Source organism: Benincasa hispida, chromosome 12 (assembly GCF_027475165.1).
Source record: "Benincasa hispida cultivar pf3 chromosome 12, pf3_genome.v1.1, whole genome shotgun sequence".
NCBI lineage: Eukaryota > Viridiplantae > Streptophyta > Magnoliopsida > Cucurbitales > Cucurbitaceae > Benincasa > Benincasa hispida.
The window spans coordinates 12,629,276-12,654,057 of record NC_143489.1 but is presented as its reverse complement, the minus strand read 5'-3'; the positions used below and the strand labels follow the sequence as shown (position 1 = coordinate 12,654,057).

Here is a 24,782-nt window from a genome sequence, read left to right as displayed (position 1 = left end):
CTAAATTAATAAATTTTGGCCTAAAGATATTCCGCTGTGTATAAGTTATATTTTGGTACCAGAGTTATTAGGCAGTAAGTGTCAGCCAAAGGGTTGATAACTACTGCAATCACGCCCTTTCCTAGGCTAAGAGGGTGGTCTGGGGCGGAGTGTGACAGCTTGGTATCAGAGTATAAGTTTCTAGGAAATTGATACTAGCTTAGTATTAAAGCATAAGATTTTGGGTGAAAGAGAGAGTTCATGCATTAGATTAAGTCCCATAAGTAAGTCCCTAACACGTGTACTTAATAATTAGGCAAAGATGCTAAGGAGAAGTGGCAGGCTGAGCAGGTAGACTGAGGAGATGGATGTTGACCTACCAGCGGAGGTCCTGAAGCTAGACGGGACCCAAATCCAAAGGGAAAAAGAGTTAAAGACTCAGTAGAGCAGGAAGCGACTTCTGTAAACAAGTAGAGTACACCACGGGTAGGTGTAGATCCCCAGATGGAGGATCGAGTGTTTGATAGAATCGCTCAGAGATTGGCGGCAAGTGTATGATCGATTCAGACCGATCCAGAGAAGAAATTCGGCATTGAAAGGCTAAAAGCTTTAGGTGCCACGACGTTCGATGGAGCCACAAATCCAGTAGATGCTGAGATTTGGTTAGACTTGATTGAGAAGTGTTTTAAGATTATGAGATGCCCTGAGGACCGTAAGGTCGAGTTAGTGACTTTCTTGCTGCAGAAAGGGGCTGAGAAGTGGTGGAAAATGATAGAGGCCATAAGGAGTAGTTCAAAAACTATGACTTGATCTGAGTTTAACTGATATTTGAGGATAAATATTACCCTAGTGCTTTTAAAGAAGCAAAGAGGGAGGAGTTTCTTAAGCTAACTCAGGAAGTGATGACAGTTGCTGAGTATGAGCAAAGATTTACTGAGTTATCTCAGTATGCCCTTCCGATCATTGCGGAGGAGAATAAGAGGTGTAGAAGGTTTGAGAATGGCCTAAGAAGGAAGATACGTACACTCGTTACCTCTACATCCAATTGAGTGAATTTCACTCAATTAGTGGAGATCGCTATCCGAGTAGAGCAGAGTGGAGCGAAGGAAGATATACTCCAGCCAGATATGGGATAGTTTAGAATACCTGGAGAAATGAGAAGTAAGAGTTTTAGACCCCTATTCTCTGGACAGTCGGGAATGAGGAGTTTTGGAGGTACGAGCCAACAAAGCTCAGGTCGAAAGAGGTCAAGACCTACAGCTGGACCGAGTGGTAGATCAGTATCGGGTTGTGCTAGCGAGTCGGTAGCTAGTACAGGAAGGAGACCACTTTGTGTAAATCGTGGTAGACCCCATACAGGAGTATGTTATGGAAATAGGAATGTGTGCTTCCAGTGGGACAAATGGGGCATTTCAAGAGAGATTGTCCCTAGCTAGGTCATGGAGCACAGAGTGAGCAAAGAGAAGTTACCCAGACTATAGACCAACCTAGAGCGACCGGAACTAGAGGTGAAGGATCCAGTGCAGCTAAGTAGAAAGGGGTAGCTGGACGACCCCACCAGCAACAGCAATAGCAGCAGGGTAGAGTATACGCTATGACACACCAGAAAGCGGAAGAGGCTCCAGATGTCGTAACTGGTACGATAACTTTATGTAATCAATCCGCTTATGCATTATTTGATCCTGGTGCTACGCACTCATTCATATCTAGCATATGTGCATTACATATAGATAGAGTGCTTGAGCGTATGAATGAGGATTTATTTATCTCTACGCCTGTAGGAGATACTCTAGTTGTACATGAGTATTATAGGAATTGTGAATTAATTCTTGGAAATCAGAGTTTATGGGTTGACTTGATTCCATTAGAATTACTAGAGTTTGATGTTATCTTAGGTATGGATTTCCTAAATAAACACTATGCTACTTTGGATTGTTTTAAGAGAGAAATAGTGTTTAGAAAACTAGGTGAAAAAGAGATAACCCTGGTAGGAAGTAAAAGAATACTTCCAGGAAGTTTAATATCAGCAGTGAAGGTTAGGAAACTGCTAAGTAAGGGATGCGAAGCCTATTTAGCCTATGTAGCAATTTCACAGGATGAGAAACTGAGACCTGAAGATGTACCTGTGGTACAAGAATTCCTAGATGTGTTCCCTAAAGAGTTACCAGGCTTACCACCCGACAGGGAAATAGAGTTTACTATTGAGTTAGTTCTGGGTACAGCACCTATATCCCAGGCACCATATAGGATGGCACCAACAGAACTGAAGGAGTTAAAAGTTCAGTTATAGAAACTTGTGGATAAGGGTACATTAGACCCGGTGTGTCGCCTTGGGGAGCGCCAGTCTTGTTTGTTAAGAAGAAAGATAGTACTCTTAGATTATGCATAGACTATAAACAGTTGAATAAGGTAACCATTAAGAATAAGTACCCATTGCCTCGTATAGATGATATCTTCGATCAGTTAAAGGGAGCCACGGTGTTCTCTAAGATAGATTTGAGATCGGGTTATCACCAGTTGAAGGTGAAAGACACAAATGTTCCAAATATTGCATTCAGAACTAGATATGGACATTATGAGTTCCTAGTAATGCCGTTTGGATTAACAAATGCTCCTACGGTATTTATGGATTTGATGAATAGGATATTTCATCATTATCTGGATCAGTTTGTGATAGTTTTTATAGATGATATACTAGTGTATTCTAGTAGTGCAAAGAAGCACAAAGAACATCTGAGGATGTGTTGCAAATGCTAAGGGAAAAGAAGTTATATGTCAAATTTAGTAAGTGTGATTTTTGGTTAAACCAAGTCGTATTCCTTGGGCATATAGTTTCAGCTGATGAAGTTAGCGTTGATTCCCAAAAGATAGAAGCAATAATCAACTGGGAATGACCCTGAATGTAACCAAAGTAACCAGTTTTCTAGGTTTAGCAGGTTATTATAGGAGAATCGTGGAGGGCTTTTCTAAGATAGCCCTGCCGTTGAAAAAATTGACCAGAAAAGATGCGAAGTTTGAGTGGTCGCCAGAATGCGAGCACAGTTTTCAAGTGTTGAAACAGAGGATAGTGTTAGCACCAGTATTAAGTCTACCTACACCAGGTAAAGAGTTTGAGGTCTATTGTGATGCATCCCGATAAGGGTTAGGATGTGTGCTGATGCAGGAGGGAAAGATAGTCGCCTATGCTTCTCGACAATTAAAGAAGCACAAATGTAACTAACCTACACACGATTTAGAGTTAGCAGCAGTTGTGTTAGCTCTAAAGTTATGGAGACATTACCTGTTTGGTGAGCGATGTCACATATTCATGGATCATAAAATTCTAAAGCATATCTTTAATTAGAAGGAACTGAACTTGAGACAAAGAAGATGGCTCGAGTTGATCAAAGATTATGACTGCACAATTGACTATCACCCAGGTAAAGAAAATGTGTCAGCTGACGTGCTAAGTCGAGAAACCAGATCAGCTAGAGCTAGTATCAATTCAGTAAAGGGTACACTGATTCATGAGTTGTATAATGCTAAGGCAGCATTATCAATCGGTCAAACAGGATGGTTACTAGCTTCATTTCAAGTGCGTCCTACGCTCGTAGAAGATATTCTACGCGAACAATTAAAGGATTCCGATCTTCAGAAGTTAGCTGAAGAAGTAAATAAAGGATTGAGGACGGACTATCAATTAAGAGCCGACAAAGTGCTACTAAAAGAGGGTAGGATATGCATAACTAAGGACTTAGCACTTAAACAAGCCATTCTAGAGGAGGCACATAGTTCGGCCTATGCTATGCATCCAGGCTGTACGAAGATGTACAGAACATTAAAGAGATCGTACTGGTGGCCTGGTATGAAAAGAGAAATAGCGAAGTATGTTGACAGATGTCTAATATGTCAACAAGTTAAATCAGATAGACAGAGACCAACAGGATTACTTAATCCACTCCCAGTGCCAGAGTGGAAATGGGAACATATTACGATGGATTTCCTATTTGGACTACCTAGGACACCAGCAAGCTATGATGGTATATGGGTAAGTGTGGATAGATTGACAAAAACAGCTAAGTTTTTACCTGTTAAAGTTACTTTTACCCTAGACCAATTAGCCAAGTTGTATGTTGATCGAGTCATGAGTCAGTTTGGAGCTCCAGTTTCAATAGTATCAGATCGAGACTCCAGGTTTACATCAAAGTTTTGGCCTAGTTTGCAGAAAGCTATGGGAACCAAGTTATATTTTAGTACCGCTTTTCATCCACAGATGGATGGTCAGTCTGAACGGACAATCCAGACATTAGAGGACATGCTGAGAGCGTGTATATTACAATTTAAAGGTAGTTGGGATACGCATCTGTCGTTAATCGAATTTGCGTATAACAACAGTTACCATTCGAGTATCGGAATGGCACCATATGAGGCACTATACGGGAGGCCATGTAGGACTCTGATATATTGGAATGAAGTCGGTGAAAGGAAATTACTAGGTCAAAAACTTGTGCAACAGACATCAGATAACGTTAAGATTATAAGAGATAATCTTAAGATGGCTCGAGATAGGCAAAAGAGTTACGTCGATAAGCGAAGAAGAGAATTAGAGTTTGAAGTTGGTGATAACGTATTTCTGAAGTTATCTCCATGGAAGGGTATACTCAGGTTCGGTAGGAAAGGGAAATTAAGCCCCAAATATACGAGATAATAGAAAGAGTTGGCCCGATGGCATATCGATTGGATTTACCCTCAGAATTATCTCGTATTCATGATGTGTTTCATGTGGCAATGCTTAGAAAGTATGTGCCAGATCCTACCCATGTGTTGCCTGAGGAACCAGTACAGTTGAGAGAAAATTTGTCTTATGAATAGGAACCAGTGGAGATCCTTGACAGAAAGGAACAAGTCTTGAGGAATAAGACAATCCCATTAGTAAAGGTACTATGGCGAAACCATAGCACGGAAGAAGCAACGTGGGAAACCGAAGAGCAAATCAGAAACAAGCATCCACAGTTGTTTAATTGACGGACTTGTAGAGAAATTTCGAGAAAGAAATTTTCATAAGGGGGAGGTAAATGTGAACCCCGAATCCTAATTTCTCTACTTGAATATGTTCCCTACTAAGACCAGTGAAGTGAGTAGGTTAATGTGGAAACTAGTGTGGAATGGTAGAGAAAAAAGTGAAGATTTGAAGCAAAGAGGAAATTTAGAAGTTTGACTTTTGGGGAAAAGTTTAGAAATTTGGCTAAGTATAGAATTTTGTGTGGGATGCATTGGAAGGGACCAATGCGTTGGAAGGGTGTGTTGATGTGTTGGAAGGGTTGTTGGTGATGGCATGTGGCTGAAGGAAGAAATATAGGGTGATGCATTGGAAGGCAGCCCATGTGTCAAGCAGCCTCGGCCAGCGCCTCTGCCATGCGTCGAGCAGCCTCGGCCAGATGCCCCCGCCCAATGCATTGAGCAGCCTCGGCTAGCGCCCCTGCCATGCATCGAGTGGCCATACCTGTGCAGCGAGCACCCTGTGGATGGCCATGCCCATGCGGCTAAACAACCCATGCAGCCAAGCACGCCCATGCGGTCGAGCGAGCGAGCGATGGCCAGCCTATGCCGTACGCCCATGCGTCGAGCGGCCAGCCTATGCAACACGTCCATGCGTCGAGCGGCCAGCCTATGCAGCACGCCCATACGTCAGTGGCCAGCACCATGCGCCCATGCCAAGCAAGCTGTGCGATGCTACCTAGTGAGCCATGCATCGAGGATGGGCGGTCACCCCATACGTTGGTGATGGCTAGCTTTTGCGATGGCTAATTGGATTGCAATGGCTAATTTGGGTTGCTATGCGTTAAGTATAGGCTATGCGTTGTTTGTGGACTATGCATTCCGCTGTGTATAAGTTATATTTTGGTATCAGAGTTATTCTGTAAGAGTTATGAGGTAGTAAGGTCAGCCAAAAGGTTGATAACTGCTGTAGTCACGCCCTTTCCTAGGCTAAGAGGTAGTCTGGGGCGGGGTGTGACACCTTTTGTCTTAAGCTTGTTCTATCTAAGCTGGGGTATTTAAGTTGACGGAAATATAACACCCTTACCTAGGAACTGGTCTGGAAAGGTGAATTAGATAGATTTGCTATAAGCATGCAATTGTTGATTAAGGTTTGTTAAAGTTTTTAGCAAACATTAATCAAAATTGTTTAACCTTCCAAAGTAAGTGCTACTTTTGGGCAAACTTAAGCAGTCACTTAGTAAAAATGATTATCATATTTTTTTTTCCTAAGTAAAATAAACCATAGGTAATTAAAATACTTAGTGGGAGGAAAAAGATGTATATGATATATCACTTTTTCCACTCACGTTTCTACATTAATGTTCATACTGTGAGACTCATGCTTGGCTTCGAGGTGCCATGGGATCGTCCCCCTTCGGATGGTATTTGCATGAGTCAATATCAAGGTGAATGGAGAGAGTATTTATAGTAAGTGGGAAAGGAATGTGTGTCAACATGTCTTATGGTCTCCTTTATTCGTTTGCACCGTGAGATCTTCTTGCACAGCCTTGAGGCACCCTGGGAGCATCCCTCTTCGGATGGTTTGTGTAGTAGATCAATATCAAGGCGAACGCCATAAATGGATAGGATCACTTTAGTTTTTGCCCTAATTGGTTTTTCCTTTCGTTTGGCTCATTGAGAGAGGGGAGGGAACTTTAGGGTCTAAAATTAAGGATCAAACTTACAAGAAATTGTTAATCTAGTTAATGAGACCAAATAAATCATAACTGATTGTTATAGGAATAACTAGAATAATGATTGATTGAGGGTGTCTCAATTCAGTGAAGGATAACTGACTACCCTTCGGTGGCTTTTGTCATAAATTACTGAAGCATCATTGTAAATTAGATGTTAAATGGGGTTCATTTAGATTTTTCTAAACTTGATTAGATGTTTAAGAGTTATGCTAAAATCTAATGTAGATCAATTTGTTTATTTTTCAGCAAAAATGTCAAAGAGTACTTTTCTGTTAGTTGCCTTTTCTAGTTTGACCGACTTTAATTATACGACGTGGAAAGAATCACTTAAAACCTATTTTGTGGTTAACGACCTAAAATATTGTCATGATTGAGGATTGTCCTCAAGTCCCAATCCCCGATGCAACACGAAATGTTTGTGATGCATAGGAGATGTGGACAAACACTAATTTCAAGGTTTGCATTCACATTTTGGCAAGCATGCCTGATGCATTAGCCAAAAGATTTGAGAGCATGGTCACCACACATGAGAACATCAATCAATGCAAGAATTTTTTGAGCGAAAATTCTCACAATTCAAGCAAAATGAGGTTGATGACAATGGAACCAGTAATGTCAACTCCATAGATAAATTCCAGTCCATATTAAATGTCAAGGGACAAATAGAGAAAGCAATAGTTGTTAACTCTTGTGAACTTAATCAATAAAAATTGTCCTCTGAGATGAAACTTGGAGTTTATGATATGAGTTATGAAGTTGATCCTTCTCTCCAGAAAAGGAAGAACTCCGAAGAAAATAAATCTAATTTATTTGTCTTGGAGACATGTTTAGTAAAGAATGATGATTCTGCCTGGATAGTTGATTCAGAAGCTACTAATCACGTATGTTCTTCCCACCAAGGATTTAATTCCTGTAAACAATTAGTAGCTGGAGAGATGACTCAAGTCGGTACTGGTGAGGCCGTTTCAACTCTTGTTGTATGCAGGCTTAAGTTATTTCTAGACAGGAAACGATATATGTTCTTAAATGACGTACATGTAGTTCCTCATATCTAGAGGAACTTAATTTCTATTTCCTGTCTAATTAAACAAAATCTTTCTCTAAGAATAAAGTGTTTATTTTTAAGAATGGAATGGAACTAGGCTTTGGTTCAATGGGAAATAACTTATACGTACTAAGGTTGTTAGTTACAAAAGTCGTGCTAAATACTGAAATGTTCAAAACGGAAAAAACTGTAAAAAAAAAAAATCGAGAGTTTCTCCTACAGAAAATACTCATCTTTGACATCTAAGGTTAGGTCACATCAATCTTAATAGGATTGAGAAATTGGTAAAAGGTGAACTTCTAAATGGTTTAGAAGAAAACTCTTTACTTGTATGTGAGTCATGTCTTGAAGGCAAAATGACAAAACGATCTTTTACTAGAAAAGGTTATAGAGCCAAAGAAACCGTGGAGCTTATACATTCAGACCTTTGTGGTTCGATGAATGTAAGAGTATGAGAAGGGTATGAATATTTCATCTCTTTCATAGATGTTATTCTAGATTTGGGTATCTATACCTAATGCAACATACGTCTGAAGCTCTTGAAAAGTTCAAGGAGTACAAGACTGAAGTTGAAAACTTGTTAGGTAAAAGGATAAAAAGCACTACGACCTGATCGTGGTGGAGAGTATATAGACTTAAGATTCCAAAACTATATGATAGAACATGGAATTACGTCCCAACTCTCAACCCCTAGTACACCTCAACAAAATGGTGTATCAAAAAGGAGAAACAGAAGCCTATTGGACATGGTTCGGTCGATGATGAGCTATGCTCAACTTCCTGACTTATTTTAGGGATATGCAGTAGAGACTGCAGTTTATATTTTGAACAACGTTCACTCAAAGAGTGTTTCTGAAATACCTTTTGAGTTATGGAAAGGTTGTAAAGGTAGTTTACGCCACTTCAAAATTTAGGATGTCCAACCTATGTGCTAATTGCAAACCCCAAAAAGTTGGAATCTCGTTCAAAAGTGCGCTTATTTGTAGGCTACCCCAAGGAAATGAGAGGTGAGTACTTCTTTAATTCAAGTGAGAACAAAGTGTTTGTATCGATAAATGCTACCTTCTTGGAAGAAGACCACATGTGGGATCATAAACCACGAAACAAAATTGTTTTAAGTGAAATTTCTAATGAATCTACTAAGACTTCAATAAGGTTTGTTAAAGAAGTTGATACATCAACAAGAGTTGTTGATGTCAGTTCATGTAGTCATCCATCTCAAGAGTTGGGATTACCTCGACATAGTGAGAATGTTATAAACCCACCTGTACACTATATGGGTTTAATAGAAGCCCAAGACATCATACCTAATGATGGAGTTGAGGGCCCATTGTCTTATAAACAAGCAATGAAAGATGTTGATAGGGATGAATGAATTAAAGCCATGAATCAAGAAATGGAGTCTGTGTATTTCAATTTTGTATGGGAGCTTGTAAATCAACCTAATGGGGTAAAATCTATAGGATGTAAATGAATTTACAAGAGAAAAAGAGATGTAGATGGAAAGGTACAGACCTTTAAAGCTAGACTTGTGGCAAAGGGTTATACTCAGGTTGAGGGAGTAGACTATAAAGAAACTTTCTCACCTGTTGTCATGTTAGAGTCTATTAGAATTCTTTTGTCCATAGCCACATATTACGAATATGGAAAATGGGCGTCAAGAGTTCCTTTTTGAATGGTAATCTTGAAGAGACCATCTATATGAATCAATTAGAAGGATTCATTGAACAAGATGATGAGCAAAAAGTTTGCAAGCTTAATCAGTCCATTTATGGACTGAAATAAGCATTTCGATCTTGGAATATAAGATTTGATGTTGCGATCAAATCTTATGGCTTTGATCATAATGTTGATGAGTCTTGTGTTTACAAGAAAATCATCAACAACTCAGTAGTTTTCCTTGTGTTATATGTGGATAATATCCTACTCATTGAGAATAATGTAGGTTTTCTAATTGATGTAAAGAAATGGTTGGCTGCCCAATTCCAAAATGAAATATTTGGGAGAGGCGCAGTTTGTTCTAGAGATCCAGGTCATCAGGGATCATATGAATAGAATGTTGGCCTTCTCTCAAGCATCGTATATTGATAAGATGCTTGTCAGATATTCGATGCACAATTCTAAGAAGGGTTTATTACCTTTCAGGCATGGAATTGTATTGTTTAAGGAACAGTATCCTAAGACTCCTCAAGAGGTTGAGGAAATGAGACGAATTCCATATGCATCGACTGTTGGTAGCCTTATGTATGCCATGTTATGTACTAGACCTGACATTTGCTATGCAGTAGGGATTGTCAGTCGATATCAATCAATCCAGGATTAGAACATTGGACAACGGTCAAAACAATCCTCAAGTATCTTCGAAGAATGAGAGACTATATTCTTGTGTATAGAGATAAGGATTTGATCCTTATAGGATACGCGGACTCTTACTTTCAAACTAATCGGAACTCTCGAAAATCCAAGGAACCTAAGGAACCTAGGAGTCATCGAAGAGCAAACACATTGAACGAAAATATCACTTGATTCGGGAGATTGTGCATCGAGGTGACATGACTATCATGAAGATTTCTTTGGAGCACAACGTTGTTGATACATTTACAAAGACTCTCACGGCTAACGTGTTCGAGGGTCATCTAGAAAATCTGGATTTACGGGATATGTAGCATATTGTCTAGGGCAAGTGGGAGATGTTACTTGGGTATAGTGTATGCCTTAGTTTATTGTATTTTGTACTTTATTTGTATTGTGTATTAGGCTCCCTAAGCTTTAGAACAATTGGGAGATTGTTGGGATTGGTGTCTTAAATCTCTTGTTTTCTCGTAGTTTGTAAACATTGTATAAACAACTTGTTATTAATAAAATAATTGTTGTTTTATAAGCATGCACTAAATCCAATCCTAGGTTATTTTATGTAATTTAAACAAGTATGTAAAAATATATAGGTGGATCTTGTTTAAATAATAACTTAAACGTCTGTAGTAGATGGATAAGGTTGGGTACCTTATCTTAGTGACACTACTACGATACAACCTGCTTTGTAGATGTGACAAGTGTTTTAATGTGCTACAAATGATCTGATCATTCATGTGGAGACATGTGAGCGGAGGTATCCATACAAAAAGTTTGTATAAGACCGGACCACAAAATGGTTAGTCTCATTATATAACACCGTTAATAGTAGACTTATATTTCACCAGGATGACCTGAATCCTGAATGAGTGTTGAACTCCTGCTCATAAAGGCGGTCCTTTGATTTGTATGGGTGAGAGTGGCCAGATTGCCAACTTAATAAGCCTACCATTTCGGAGATTCATTTGATTAGGGAGCTGGGAGCACAGCTACACAAGATGGAATTCATTCCTTCTCTGATTTCAGGTAGATAAATTGCTCCCTTAAAGGTTGATTACGGGACTTAAACAATGTGGCCACACCCTCTCTTAGCCCGAGAGAGACTTAATCATAGTTGGACTATGACTTATTGTTCATTAGAGGAATTAGTGGTACTTAAGGAGTTAGATGTAACTTGATAGCTTATAGAAATACAAGCTATTGCTGCCTTTTACTTAGAATTATAAGGGTTGATGAGCAGAATATGTGTTAGTATTGCTAAGGATTCATGTAGAAAAATGAGCTTGCGTCGATCAGCACTAAAAATTCTCACTAACCCTATATCATGCCTTATCTTATGTCGAAATGTCTATTTTGTAGTTATCGCCGGAGTTGACCATATGCACTGATGTCAATAAAGAAAAGTTGGTTGCATGCATTACCGCAACTACAGTGATAACCATGATAGAAGTATGATCGCAAAGAGTGGGTAGAATGCGTTGATCCTTCATGAGGAATGAATATGAATGCATGCCTCAGGATTTCTGAAATCGTACAACAAATATTCTGACGTGCTTCTTGATCGTTGACCATGATGCAACACTAACACTCTTACCTACCGCATCAGTGATGGTGGCTAATCAGAGCGAGATTATCAAAGTTGTCGACGTTTGAGCTCTATAAATACAGCCTTGAAGCCCAAATTCAAAAGCATCTAGGACTTTACCTTGGGCAGGTTCTTGTGATCACAGATGAGAGCACGAGCAGAAATTCTTTGAGAGTTCTTCATTCCCTTAACCTTTCTGATTAAAGACCAGAGCTTCGCCAAAGATAGAGCTCGAGAGAGACTACTCTACTGCCCATCCATGGCACCACCGGCAACCTTGACACACATCTGATGGAAGCAATAGATTGCCTACATCTAGCCCTCCACCTCTCCTCTTACCTCTATGTTGTATTACATTTTGGCTTAAGACATTAATACACTTTGTAATCAATGCATCTCTTTAGTTCCTTCAATGCCATTTTCATCATCTTCTTCTTCTTTATCATCTTTTACTTTCATCGCAATGAATTAAGTGTAGATTGCAAGAGTTATCACATACTCAATCATGTGACATAGAGATATGACGTATGTAGCAAACCACCGAAAGGTGTGTGTTGCACAAGTATAGTGAGTCAATCCTCTTTTCTTAGTGTGATGCTATCGCAATGCTTGTCTATGAGCTGAGTAGCTATAACCAACTGTCCGAGAGGGTAAGTAGTGGAACTCACTAAGCAAGGTAACCAGTGTTCCTAGAGATAGGAATAATCTTATGCTCAACGCAACCATGCATTATAGAGATATAAACATGTAGCTGACTACCTAGAGGTGTGCGATGCATGTGTGGCGAGTTGGAATTACCTTTGCGACCAAACTTAATGATTTGGTGAAATTTTCCCTCAACTCTACTTCTCCATGCATCTTATTATGCTTTAACAGTTGTCGCATCTCTACCAATTCTCATAGTCAAACTTCAATTGCTCAATCTATTTAGCTAGGAGTAGGAGTAGTGCATAGCAATCGGCTTCTTTCTTTTTATTTTTATTCACCACCTCAAACACATTACTTTAAAAGCATCACTTAGTTGCAAGTCCCCTTGTTCGACCTCGGATTATCATGAGAAACTTGCGATCTCATTATACTTGGCGAAAGAGCAAGAAAACTTGTGACAAGACGCATGGTCATCACATACACAATTAACGCATAATGCATATTCTTTTTAACGCATGACCATCAACACATGACAATTAAAAGAATAATTGATGCCCAACATAACTATAGAGAAAAAAGGTAATTTTGACCTAGTTGTACTTACGAGCAATTTGTGAAGGGTCATTGCACTATTGATTGGCTATATCCAATGGACACAAAAATATATCTGTAGTGTGAAGAGTGCAGCTGTCGATCTTTAGTGGAGTGACTGATAGTTAATGGAAGTTGGGTAATTTAATTAAAGAGTTTAATTAATAATCCAAACACCATTAGAGCTTCAATCTATGGGTCGATAAGGTCTCCTTTGTAGTTAAACAGGGATTTAATTGAGAATTAATTTTGGATTGATTTGAAATGTTCAAATTAATTGAGGGAATTGATTATATATGTGATTTAATTAATGTAATGTATTTGATGCATTATATTATAAAGTTTTTTTAGAGGAATTTGAATATGATTCAAATACTAATTATATGAATTAGATTCATATAATCAAATTTAATATAAATATGATTTATATTAAATACTATAAAATAGTTGAGAGGAATTAAATATTTGAATATGATTTGAATATAAATTATACGGGTGAGATTCATATAACTAGATTTAGTATATATATGATTTATATCAAGTATTATGCATGGTTGAGAGAAAATAAAACTATAGGTTATATTGTATTTGATACAATATAAAACTATAGGTTATATGTTATATTTGATAGAACATATAGTACGTATATATAATAAGGTAGTTATTATATATATATTAATCTTAATTAAATTAAATATTATTTTTATTTTTTAATTTAATTAAAGGGAGGGAGTTACAACTTTCTCCTCCTAATTTCTCTAAGAAAAAAACATGCAGTGTGTGGGAGTTCAGTGGTCTTCCTCCTCCAATTGAGGATCTAAAAAAAATCTCTCTGCAGAAAAATCACAGAGAAGATAATTCTTCTTCTCCTTCCTCTCTTACTCTCCTCCCTCTTCCAAATCTAGGGCAGAGCCCACCGCTCCTACACTTTCTCAATCCCAAGGAGTATATAGAAGGTTCGTTTTGTAGTGGTGTCTCGATCAGAGAAGAGATCGTGATCTAGATCGAAGGAAATGTGAAGAAATTGCCTTCAAGGGTATATATGTTTCCTCCCCAATTTCCCTCAAATGCATGTTGTAAAAATTTGGTTTAATAATGTATATTTTTATTCTGTAATTTCTGAAATTCTGTAAAAAATTAAAAATGGGATCGATCCTCACTTCCACTGCGAAACCGTCAATGGTTTCCATTCAACCAGATATTGCATTTTCAGTAAATTTATTAGTAAGATATAGTTCTTCTCCAACTAAAAGACATTGGAACGGAATTAAGCATATACTCCGTTATCTTCGAGGAATGATTTATGGGTTTGTTTTATTCAAATAAATTGAATTTTGATCTTGTTGGTTATGCAGATTTTGGCTATTTATCTGATCTACACAAAGCTAGATATCAAAAAGGTTATCTATTCACATATGGAGGAACTGTTATATCATGGTGACCAATTAAACAGACCATAATAACCACTTCCTCAAATCATGCTGAAATTCTTGCAATTCATGAGGCTAGTCGAGAATATGTATGACTGAGATAAATGACTCAACATATTCGTGGAACTAGTAAAAATCTTGCAACAATATTATACGAAGGCAATACAACATGCATATCCTAATCAAAAGAGGATATATTAAATGAGATAGAACAAAACATATTTCACCGAAGCTTTTTTACACTCATGATCTTGATGAAAATGACGATATCATCGTATTGTTCGAAAGATAACCTGGCAGACTTATTTACAAAGGCATTCCTACTGCAACCTTTGAAAAATTAGTGCACAACATTGGAATGCAGCAACTCAGAGATCTCAAGTGATGTTTCCATAAGGGGAAGTAAACATACTTTGAGTATTAAATTCTATTAAATATGTAATCTTTTTCCATCACTTGGATTTTTTTTTCTAGTGGGTGTTTTCCTAGTACGGTTTTAACGAGGTATATTTCATATATAACGGGCATTTAAGGGGGAGTATTATAAATATGTTAAATTAGAAGTAACGTAGATGCCCAATATTAGTGTCTATTGGTCATGTCTCAGTTATCCATTATCCCACGTGTTGTCCATATGTTTCAAGATTACATACTATTATTGTCATGTAATCTATCTCCAAATTTCCTATAAATAATAACATTGGGTGGGTCCAAATTGCCTATAAATAGTAACATTGGATGGATTTTGGAAGACACACGGATTGATAGTCAATCTAAAAAGATTGGAGAAAGTGAAGAAATCCATTATTTGTTATTTCATTAACTTTTTGTCATTTATTGATTTTATATATTTTATATATTATATTTATTTATTTATTATATAGTATTATTACATTATATTTTCGTTGTGGTGTTGTGCATCTCAAATTTAGAATAGTAATAATAATTTTGGAATGTGGACAAATATTCAATAAAGAAGAAGAAAAGGAGGAAAAGCAAGTGAAAGAGGCGGTTAAAGGGAAACGGGGGGTTTTGTTGTGAATTAAGAATGATGGGATTAGAAGAGTGGGCCCAGCCACGTGGTTTTCGCTAGCCATCAATCCGAATTCTTCCCTTCCAATAAAATCCAAGAAATTCTGGGAGAGAAGAAAGAACAGGGAGGTTTTAGAGGAGCCTTTTCAAACAGAGATCTCAGATCAAAACTAACATGATCGTGTAATATGGGAATCAAAGGCGTCTCCTCGGCGCCCGGCGATTTCATCTACTTCAAGTCTCAGGTTCCCCTTCACCGGATTCCTGTACGTTTCTCTATCCTTTTCCTCCTCCGATTTCCATTTCCTAGGGTTTTCACTCTTGCTGATTGCACAATTGTTCTATCGATTTCACTCCACAACTTTGCTTTTCTCCCTAGTTATTGATGAACATAGGTTTCCTGATGTGTAGATGATATATATGTTTCAGTTGTTTAAGTTTATGGACTGAGGATTTTCTTTTCTTTTGCGTTTTTAGGTTTCACTATTGCTTTCTCCGCTTTCTTTTGACTCTTTATTGAGATGATTATGTTTACACTCGCAGATTGGTACCAAGCAATGGCGATACTATGATTTTGGCCCCAAAGTTGTACCGCCTCTTATCTGTCTTCCTGGAATAGCGGGCACGGCAGATGTCTACTACAAACAAATTATGTTTTTGTCAATGAAGGTACTGCTGCTTCATATTTTCACATTTTTGGTGTTTGAATCAGTTCGGGAGTCTAGTTCACTATTCCCTCGTCCTCTATTGCTATATCAATTTGTGGTCTTCTATTCCAGTCTTTTTTGCTGATCTGTCGAGAGATCAGAGAACGTTAATTATGCAGGGTGTTTATTATATGCTGTCCTTCAAACTTACTGTCTGCATGAGTTAGAAATGTTGCTTAAGGTTCAAGGCAATTGGTCCCGCTTTTCCCCCTCCCTCTTGGAGATGAATAGAAAGGCTATCTCATAATGTGTACTGTTTCTTTGTTAGTTTGAATGTTGTAGGCATTTTAAGTTAAGCTTCCGTAGAATGACCTTCACCTATTCCTTCAAAGCTAGGTAAAGAGTAAGGTCAACCCTTTCTTCTGTTGTGTGAACATGCATAGATTATAGCTTATGATAACGTGACTCGAGATACCTTTACTCAAATCAATTAATTTTTAACCAGATAGCCTTTTTGCTAAAGTAATTCATTCTCCATGCGAATTTGGAATTGGTTCTACCCAAAATGGTTATACCATTGTTGAATTTTTAGATTTCAAGTAGATCTTTTTGCTTTTCTTTAAAAAGAAAAAAAAGTTTTTGCTTGTGAATCCAAGATGCTTTTACCATTACATCCGAAATTGCACATTCAACTATCTTGAGAAAATATTGTAGAATGACATCATTCTTATTCCTACAGGGTTACCGAGTGATTTCTGTTGACATTCCCCGTGTATGGAATCATCAAGAGTGGATTCAAACATTTGAAAAGTTCTTGGATGCTATAGACGTTCATCGTGTATGTATTTTGTTTATGTCAATCTCATAATGTTATTATATTTTCCTTTCTCTTCATCTCTTTTCTATTTTCTTGTACATGAAATGGCTCACATTTTATTTTGTGTGAACCAGCACACTTGTTGAGGTTATTATATATAAGTTGATCTAGAAACAAGATTTTGCCAAAGATCAACCACTATTTAGGTTTTTTTGTGATGCATAGCCATAAACCTATGAGAACATAAATATTTCCAAATACCATGAAGTTAAGCAGATTTTGATCTTTGGTATGCATGAGAAAGGAAAATTTTGTGATACCAACTTCAGGTGATTATCACTGGAATTTGTATATCATGTAATTTAATGGATTTGACTTATCCTAATAGTCTCTCAAAAATTTGCATGAGGGTAACTTTCTTGGCTGATTCTATTTGTGATAGATTTGATTTGGTGAGAGAGTGATAGACCGATAGTAGTCTTCTATGATGATAGCAGGTTTCTTCAGCTTCTGTTAATCAATCTTGGCATAATGGATACTGTCTGTTGTAGTGTTGTTCACGAATCATTACTGCAACATACACATAATATTTATGGTTTTGAAATGATTGGCAAACTAAAGACTTCTAAAGCTTAACAGCCCTTCTTTTAACAGATACATCTTTATGGCACTTCACTTGGGGGCTTTCTAGCACAACTTTTTGCTCAACATCGGCCAAGACGTGTTAAATCTTTGATATTATCTAATTCATTTCTTGAGACTAAAAGTTTTTCTGCAGCAATGCCATGGTCTCCAATGTATGCTCCTGGTGCCATTTCTTTTCTTTCTGAATTTAGTTATTTGCTTTATTCCTTGCTGAATACAGATTTATGAGCTGAATAACTTTTTTGATTGTGTAAATTATTGATGCCCCATTTATTCTTCGTCTACTGCTATAATCTCTGCTACTATAAAATTAGAAATGCAATTTTGGAGAAGTTCCTATTATGTCCAGTAGGACTTGAAATAGAAGATCAGAAACTAAAGACTTTCCATTGATAAAATAGAAGTTATAAGAGAGGGTCAACCCCAAGTGGAGAGGAGCAAAAGCAGTCCAATTGTCATTCCTAAATTCTTAGGATTTTAAACCATTTGGAGAGAAGGCATCATTTAGATGCCACAAAATTTAACAAAGTTCTAAATTTCTTCCCAATCTCTAGTTTCTTGCCTGAAAATTCTATGGTTCCTCCATAATCATATTTCTTAAAGAGCTTTTGTAGCAGGAACACAAGCCCATTTTCCTTTAAGCTGAAGGCCATATGGCAATTGCTCCATTCCCTCTACCTACCAGAAAACAGGAACTAATCACAAAGTAATGTAAGCTTCTTCTGACGACTAATTTTGCAAGGACATTGGCAAAAAGGGTGGGATTTATCTTTCAGACTTTCTACAAAGGCTTTGCCAAACAGGAATTTTGACTAGATAAGGATAGCCATTTCAACTTTCAAGTATTTCAGCTGTGTTTAATTTCTCCAAAGCTGCTATCCAGAGGAATAATTTTAGTTGATTCTTTTGGGGCATTTTCTGTTTCCAGTTTATCTCCATTTTGTGATACTTTAGAATTGTGTGGCTGGAATGTTGAAGAGTAAAGCTATACTTCATAAGATGCCTATCTAGATTCTAGACTATGTTCTAGTCATCTTCCAATCTCTCTCTCAGCTGGAACTTTTGAATCTTGGATCCAACGGTCTACTCAACTTCTGAGCTTTTCAATTAGTCTTACGGTAGCAGATCCTTCCAATTTTCTTTCCCCTTCACTCAACACCTCAATGGCTGGAGGGTTGTCTTTGAACTGCTTATAGGCCCTGGGAGACTGTCCTTTTGTGAACCATTAAAAAATCAGTCTTCGTTGCATTACCAGAATAATAGTCTTACCAATTCCTAACTGAGAAGGCTATAAAAGCACCAGCCTGATCCCTGAGCTTTTGAACCCCAATCACATTGTGGACCTCCATCATATCTGGAATTTTCTATACTCTTAATTAATTTTTGCCTGAAAGCCATTAGGGTGGAGACCTCTATAACCGTTTGGAAACCAGTGCTACGATCTTCCTTTATAAACCCCTCCCCACCACCCCTTCTTATGGAACATAAATCCTTGTGTGTATCAGGAGATTCCCTATGACCACTTCTTATTCTCAAGCTGCAATATTATATCTTATTAATACAATGAATTTATTGATGACGACTTTGGAATATATATTTAGCTCCTTCGCCCTTTCCTCCTCCCTCATCTTTTTAAAATTCTCTCCAGAGCATGTTCAGTTTTATTGACTAATTGTTAGACTTACCTTTAATGTCATAACATGTTTCTGATGTACCCGTAATATTGTACATGTTCCCATAGATCTCTGTCATCCAAATTTTTGTTCTTCAGTATAAAATTTTCCTTCAATATTAACTCGCGGGATTTTGGTATTGCTTTATGCAGTGTGAGTTGGGCCCCCTCTTTTTTGCTGAAAAGGTATGTCTTAACAGGAATTCGTGATGGCCCGCATGAACCTTTCATTGCAGATTCTGTAGACTTCGTTGTTTCTCAGGTACTTCGAAGTTTGAAAGCTTGTTTTTAATTAGCTGGGATCATGGTTATTAATTATCATCATGTATTTGATTAGATTAATTTATAAAGACTACTCGACTGTTTTTTAGCACTTAACCTGCATAATAGCAAGTTAATGCTGTTGGGTTTGTTTCTGATTTTGAAAACAGTATAATAATCTCAAGTCAGCAGCTCATGTCTTAAAGCTTATGTCATAATAGGTTTAGTTCCTCATCCTTGCTGTCTTTAATAAACTATTGACTCAGTTCAGTTGGTAATGGATTAGTTCTAGATGGTTCTTATTTTTCCCAATATGTTAGTAATTCTGATTGAAGTGTGCAGCAGGTAACAGATATTTTGGGCTTTACAAAAAAAGAAAAAAAAAACGTTGTTGAACCTTCTCAGCTTTAGCTCCCAATATCCCCGAGATAGTTTGGTCTGACTCGTATGGAAACATTATGTATTACATGAATTGTATGTACATTATCTCTTCATGACATGCTTTAGGAGAATGGCCTTATCTTTTTCTCAGTCAAAGATGATGTTACTTGTGCAAATTGTTAGTCCCTTTAGCCCTGAATTTAATATTATCAGTTCAGGTGGAAATGCTTTCTAGAGAAGATTTGGCATCAAGGCTGACCCTAACCGTTGATGATGCGTCAGTTGGGCCTCTTCTTCTTCCAGATTCGTCTATTACCATAATGGATGTATGCCTTCTTAAACTTGCTGCTTTAGTTTCCATATCTAACATGATATCATGATTAGATGCATGTTTTCTACCTCACTTTCTTCCCTTGTTTTTCCCCCATGACATGGTACTTGACCCTCAAAAGACAAACGACTATTGTGCGGTTCCACTTCAACTCAAAGATCAACTGAATGAAAGATATTCTGGAGCCAGGAGAGCATATTTGAAAACAGGGGGGGATTTCCCATTTCTTTCACGCCCCGATGAAGTTAACTTGCATCTTCAGGTGATATGACCCCCTGCACTATTTTTTTATATTTTCAAATTCACCCCCATCTCATCTTTAAATTGTCTCTGACAGCTCCACCTGAGACGTGTTGGCGTAGAAGCACGGCCAGATTTGGTCCAGGTTGCTCCACAAGGAGGTAGCGACAGTGGTCCTAGTGAGAAGAAAGACGAAAGAGATGGTGATGACACACACGAGGATGACAATGAACGCAGGGAAACTTCACCTTCCGAGAGTCAAATATCTCCAGCTCCAGAAAGTTCAGAATCTCATAGTATAGAGAATCAGCTACTTAACAATGCTAAAGCTGGTTTTGTGGGTAACAAGATGCTTTTATCAACTCACGGAGAAACTAAACTACTCATGGCAGTCGATGAGATATTACTACGATATATTCAGATGATATGTGTAAGTTTGATCCTAGGCATGAAGGATGCTGGTTCAACTCACCTGTTAACATTTATACCAGACAGGTAGGACTAGATCGGTTTGATGCAAATGTTGGCCCTCGTTCTTTGTTTGTTTCACGGTTTCACCAAATTCTTATTTGATTTTTTTTCCCTTTCACATTTGTGAACTTCATTTGTTGTAAATTTCTATTACCATGTTTGTCATTTTATCAAGGTTGTGTAGTTCTTGGATACGATATAATATAAAATCAGGCAGATTTTTCGAGAGAACGTGAAGAAATTAAAAATGTTTGACAATTAAATGTTCACTTCCGTTTTTCTTTTGCCCCTACCTTAATTATAAGAGAGAATATCGTCAGAAAATTGATTGTCCAATTTAGTGCACGGTTATAAAAAAATTAAAAAAAAAAAAAAACAAAAAAAAAAACAAAGCTGATCGATGTAAAGCCTCATGGAGAACTAGTGCCGAACTGCGTAAATATAGCAAAATTAAAGGGAAAAAGTTGTAGAATTGGAAACATTTGTTACGCAAATATAGGAGGCATTCTTGTGACAATTAGGCAATATTAAGTACATAATTTTCATTAAACTCATAATTTTCTTTAAGCAATACAGAAGAAAACCGTGAACAATGGAGTTGAAAATATGGGTAAGTCAACTTTTTCTTCGCAAGGATGGTTAAGAGTTAAAGGTGGTGGCTTCGCTTCTATTCTACATTTTGAACTAATAACTCAGTAGGCATATCTTACGAAAATTACTTTTGGTTCAAGTGTAATACTATTAAAAGGAAACATGTGCCATCAAGGCAACGCAATCTTTTCTAATTTGCTTTTAAATCTCGCCAAATAAGTCTACAGATTCCATACTAAATAAAAACTGAAGTCAAAACTGATACCATAAACAAAAACAAAGTCACAACTCTCACTGATCCACCTGACCTCACAATGACTGAAGCAGATCACAGATTGGATCTCGTATAGCCACCAATCACTCAACTCAAAATTATGCAACCAGGGTGCTGGCAGTTGTTGACTCGCTGCAAGAGAAAAATAAACATAAGGCCAGCTGCTTATCAATCATGGACGCACATATAAGCATCATGAGAGAAGAAAGCAAGCACCAATTATGGATTCTAAAAAAAATGGGAAATGCCGTTCAAAAGTTTGGCCAAACAACGAACAGGACAGAATTCTATGTAAACTTCAGATACCAAAATAGATTTAAAAAAAAAAAAAAAAAAAAAAAAAAAAAAAAAAAAGGCCATAATAACATTTAAAATGGAAAAGCAGCCAAATTCTGAAATGTGCCATTGTAAAATGATAGTAGAACTAACTACGCAAAATGATCCAGGTAAAAAGGATTTCTAAACCTACAAATCAGGTTACAACATTCACCACAGACTAAAAGCACTAAATCCGGATGCACAAGAGGATACGCGCACTCAATAGAATTAGGCCGAAAGCATCACGATCCAATAATACACAGCCGTGAGAATAATATTTCACTAACCCAGTATGTAAAATCATCACTAAATTCAATAACACACTACAAAATGTCAAAAACATTTTCATGCCCCAATTTTTTTTTTATCAAACAGCAAAAACATGCAACCATTCTACAGTAGTTGCCATTGGATCACAAACAAAATGTATCTTCCATGGTTCTCTTATATGTTCCCTTGTTAGTATTGGGTTTGAATTATGGAATGTGCACCATAGCATGTTTTAACATAAAATTTCATCTGGCAAATGGCCAACATGATTCTTGATCCATATGGATAAAGGTAAGAAAGAACTCACACCATAGACCATGTTCAATACCACAAGCTTTAAAAGAAGGAAAGTAGCTATACTGAAATATGAAACTAAATAATGATTTGATAGCTTCAAAGACAAACCATAACGATGAACTACATTGATCGAATAGATCATCATATCAAATATGCCACATGATTTAAGTTATCAGAGCACGAAGAAAACTTACTATTTCCAAACTGGTGGAAGCTTCTTGGTTTTCTTATAGTAACGAGCAAGCCTGTGAATTCTGCTCTCCACAAGAATCAATCTGAACTTTGAGTCCTTATCCTTCCTGTTCCTCTCCAAATGCTTACGAATGGAAACTGCTTTCTTGATTAAGTGATAGAGATCCTCTGGAATCTCAGGTGCCAGTCCTAGATAGTACAAGCCCAAACTACAGTGAAAAAATGCACCTAAACAAATTTAATGGATATGCTTGGCGTCAGGCAAAAGAAGAATACCATGGGCCTTAAGAATACGCAAGATTTTGCTCCCAGTAACACTTTTGACCTGGGCAATCCCGTGAGAATCACGAAGAATAACACCAATTTGAGAAGGGGTCAAGCCCTTCTTCGCAAACTTACAGATATTATCTTCAACCTACGTTCAAATTATAATAGGAAAAGAAATGACTATTATAGAAGAAATAACAAAATCCTGGAAGTTAATAGCAAAACTCAGAACTTGTCGTCGCGTACTTACATCTGTAGAAGAGATCTTGAGCCAACTTGGCGGCGTCCTCTTGTAGGGCAATGCAGAGGCTGAAATACCCTTACTGTAAATGAGAAAATGGAGTCAATGTTGGGAATAACTTCAACCATATTCAACAAATGAAATCAACAGACAAAATCGAAATGAATCAGAAACAAAATCGGAGATTAGAAACCAACCCACGACTGTGCATACGACCCATGGTTGTCTCTCTTTGCCCTGCTTCTCGAGTTCGATAAGGGTTGCTCTACCGCGACGGCCGATAACCAAAACCCTAGCATGGCTTGGCACAGCGTTTTATACTGACACGGAATCTGGATCTTGCTGCTGGTCCAAGTATTGGGCTTTCATCATTAAGCACACATTTACTTAGTTAAGCCCATTATTTAGTATTAATTGGGAAATTGGAGGGAATAGCAAAATTGGGATCTTTTGATTTTTGTCAAAAAAGAAATAGAAATAATAAGATTTTTCACAAAAGCATGCCTACACATCTAATCTTATAATTTTCAAATTGTCCTTAGTATGGTCGAATAATAACTTTTTCGGATACAATGTATTTGCTATACCATGTCTCAATTGTAAATGGGGACATCGGTTGTGAAATTCCGACCTAACGGATTCAAGAGAGAAATGTGCTAGATTTTTCACTCATTTTGAAATATAAACTGATGGATTAATATCATATTTTATTTGATTTAACCACTTTTCAAAAATATTCAGGATTAATCCATTTTTAATTTGTTTATCACCATTTTGATTTTTATTGATAATATATTTTTAGATTTTATATTATCTTATTAATTTTTTATTATTTTAAATTCGGATTAAATATTTTATCATCATTAGATTTTACTTATTATTTTATAGACATTATCATCTAACAAACTATATATTTCATTTGAATTTTATAATTTTCTGTATTTCTTAATCACCATCGTCTGGTACTTCTTTACGACATTGAATCCCTACATTAGTAGTTCATACTATTGTCGTCTGATATTGTTGAATTTTGTTTTTGGTTTAAATTGTTTTTGGTTTTTTTCTTAATGAAAGTGTTCTTCAATTTTAATTTCGTTATCTATCACAATATTTTTTGCATCTATGTCAATGTATATATTTCTAAAAAGCTTCACTGCTTTTCTTGTTGGATTGTATGTGTCACGTTCTAGAATTACATTGTATTTGTTGATATTGAATATATGTACAATTATTCATTTTGGAATATCTGAAACTTTTAAAATTTTTACTACGTTCTTTGTGCAATATTAAGATAATTTTATACTAACTTATGGTCTCAGTTTAATGTAACGAGGTTGTTAGGTTTCTTTACTTCGGTTGTCATGCTTTAAAATTTAAATATTATTGTTGTAAGTATACCTTAATTTATATATGTAATGGGGAAATTGACAGTTTATCCATAATCAATCAAATACGATGTATATTGGTATGTTGACGTTCAATTATTTCT

General features: G+C 36.9%; 2 protein-coding genes across 2 annotated transcripts; one reads left to right on the top strand and one right to left on the bottom strand.

Annotated features, from left to right (window-relative positions):
• The first annotated feature begins 15,390 nt into the window (after positions 1 to 15,390).
• Positions 15,391 to 21,091, top strand: LOC120067180 (alpha/beta-Hydrolases superfamily protein). The gene is made up of 8 exons (XM_039018656.2): positions 15,391 to 15,644; positions 15,922 to 16,047; positions 16,765 to 16,863; positions 17,497 to 17,639; positions 19,313 to 19,421; positions 20,020 to 20,127; positions 20,254 to 20,394; positions 20,470 to 21,091. The coding sequence occupies exons 1-8, from the start codon at positions 15,567 to 15,569 to the stop codon at positions 20,869 to 20,871; spliced, it is 1,206 nt and encodes a 401-aa protein (XP_038874584.1). The 5' UTR covers positions 15,391 to 15,566; the 3' UTR covers positions 20,872 to 21,091.
• A 471-nt stretch (positions 21,092 to 21,562) lies between these two features.
• Positions 21,563 to 23,678, bottom strand: LOC120067182 (small ribosomal subunit protein uS15-like). The gene is made up of 5 exons (XM_039018657.2): positions 23,491 to 23,678; positions 23,303 to 23,375; positions 23,062 to 23,200; positions 22,788 to 22,974; positions 21,563 to 21,840 (listed from the first exon to the last, which is right to left on the bottom strand). Exons 1-5 carry the CDS (start codon positions 23,511 to 23,513, stop codon positions 21,807 to 21,809), a joined length of 456 nt encoding a protein of 151 aa, XP_038874585.1. The 5' UTR covers positions 23,514 to 23,678; the 3' UTR covers positions 21,563 to 21,806.
• Positions 23,679 to 24,782: the final 1,104 nt, after the last annotated feature.

Bases quoted from the DNA above. Each gene is read 5' to 3' on its own strand.
- LOC120067180 (XM_039018656.2), top strand. From the start codon at position 15,567: ATGGGAATCAAAGGCGTCTCCTCGGCGCCCGGCGATTTCATCTACTTC. The intron at 15,645-15,921 runs GTACGTTTCTCT...TTACACTCGCAG, and splicing joins TTCCCCTTCACCGGATTCCT to ATTGGTACCAAGCAATGGCG. The intron at 19,422-20,019 runs GTACTTCGAAGT...TTATCAGTTCAG, and splicing joins TAGACTTCGTTGTTTCTCAG to GTGGAAATGCTTTCTAGAGA.
- LOC120067182 (XM_039018657.2), bottom strand. From the start codon at position 23,513: ATGGGTCGTATGCACAGTCGTGG. The intron at 23,201-23,302 runs GTAAGTACGCGA...ATTTGAACGTAG, and splicing joins TCAAGATCTCTTCTACAGAT to GTTGAAGATAATATCTGTAA. The intron at 21,841-22,787 runs GTAAGTTTTCTT...TTTCTCTTGCAG, and splicing joins CTTCCACCAGTTTGGAAATA to CGAGTCAACAACTGCCAGCA.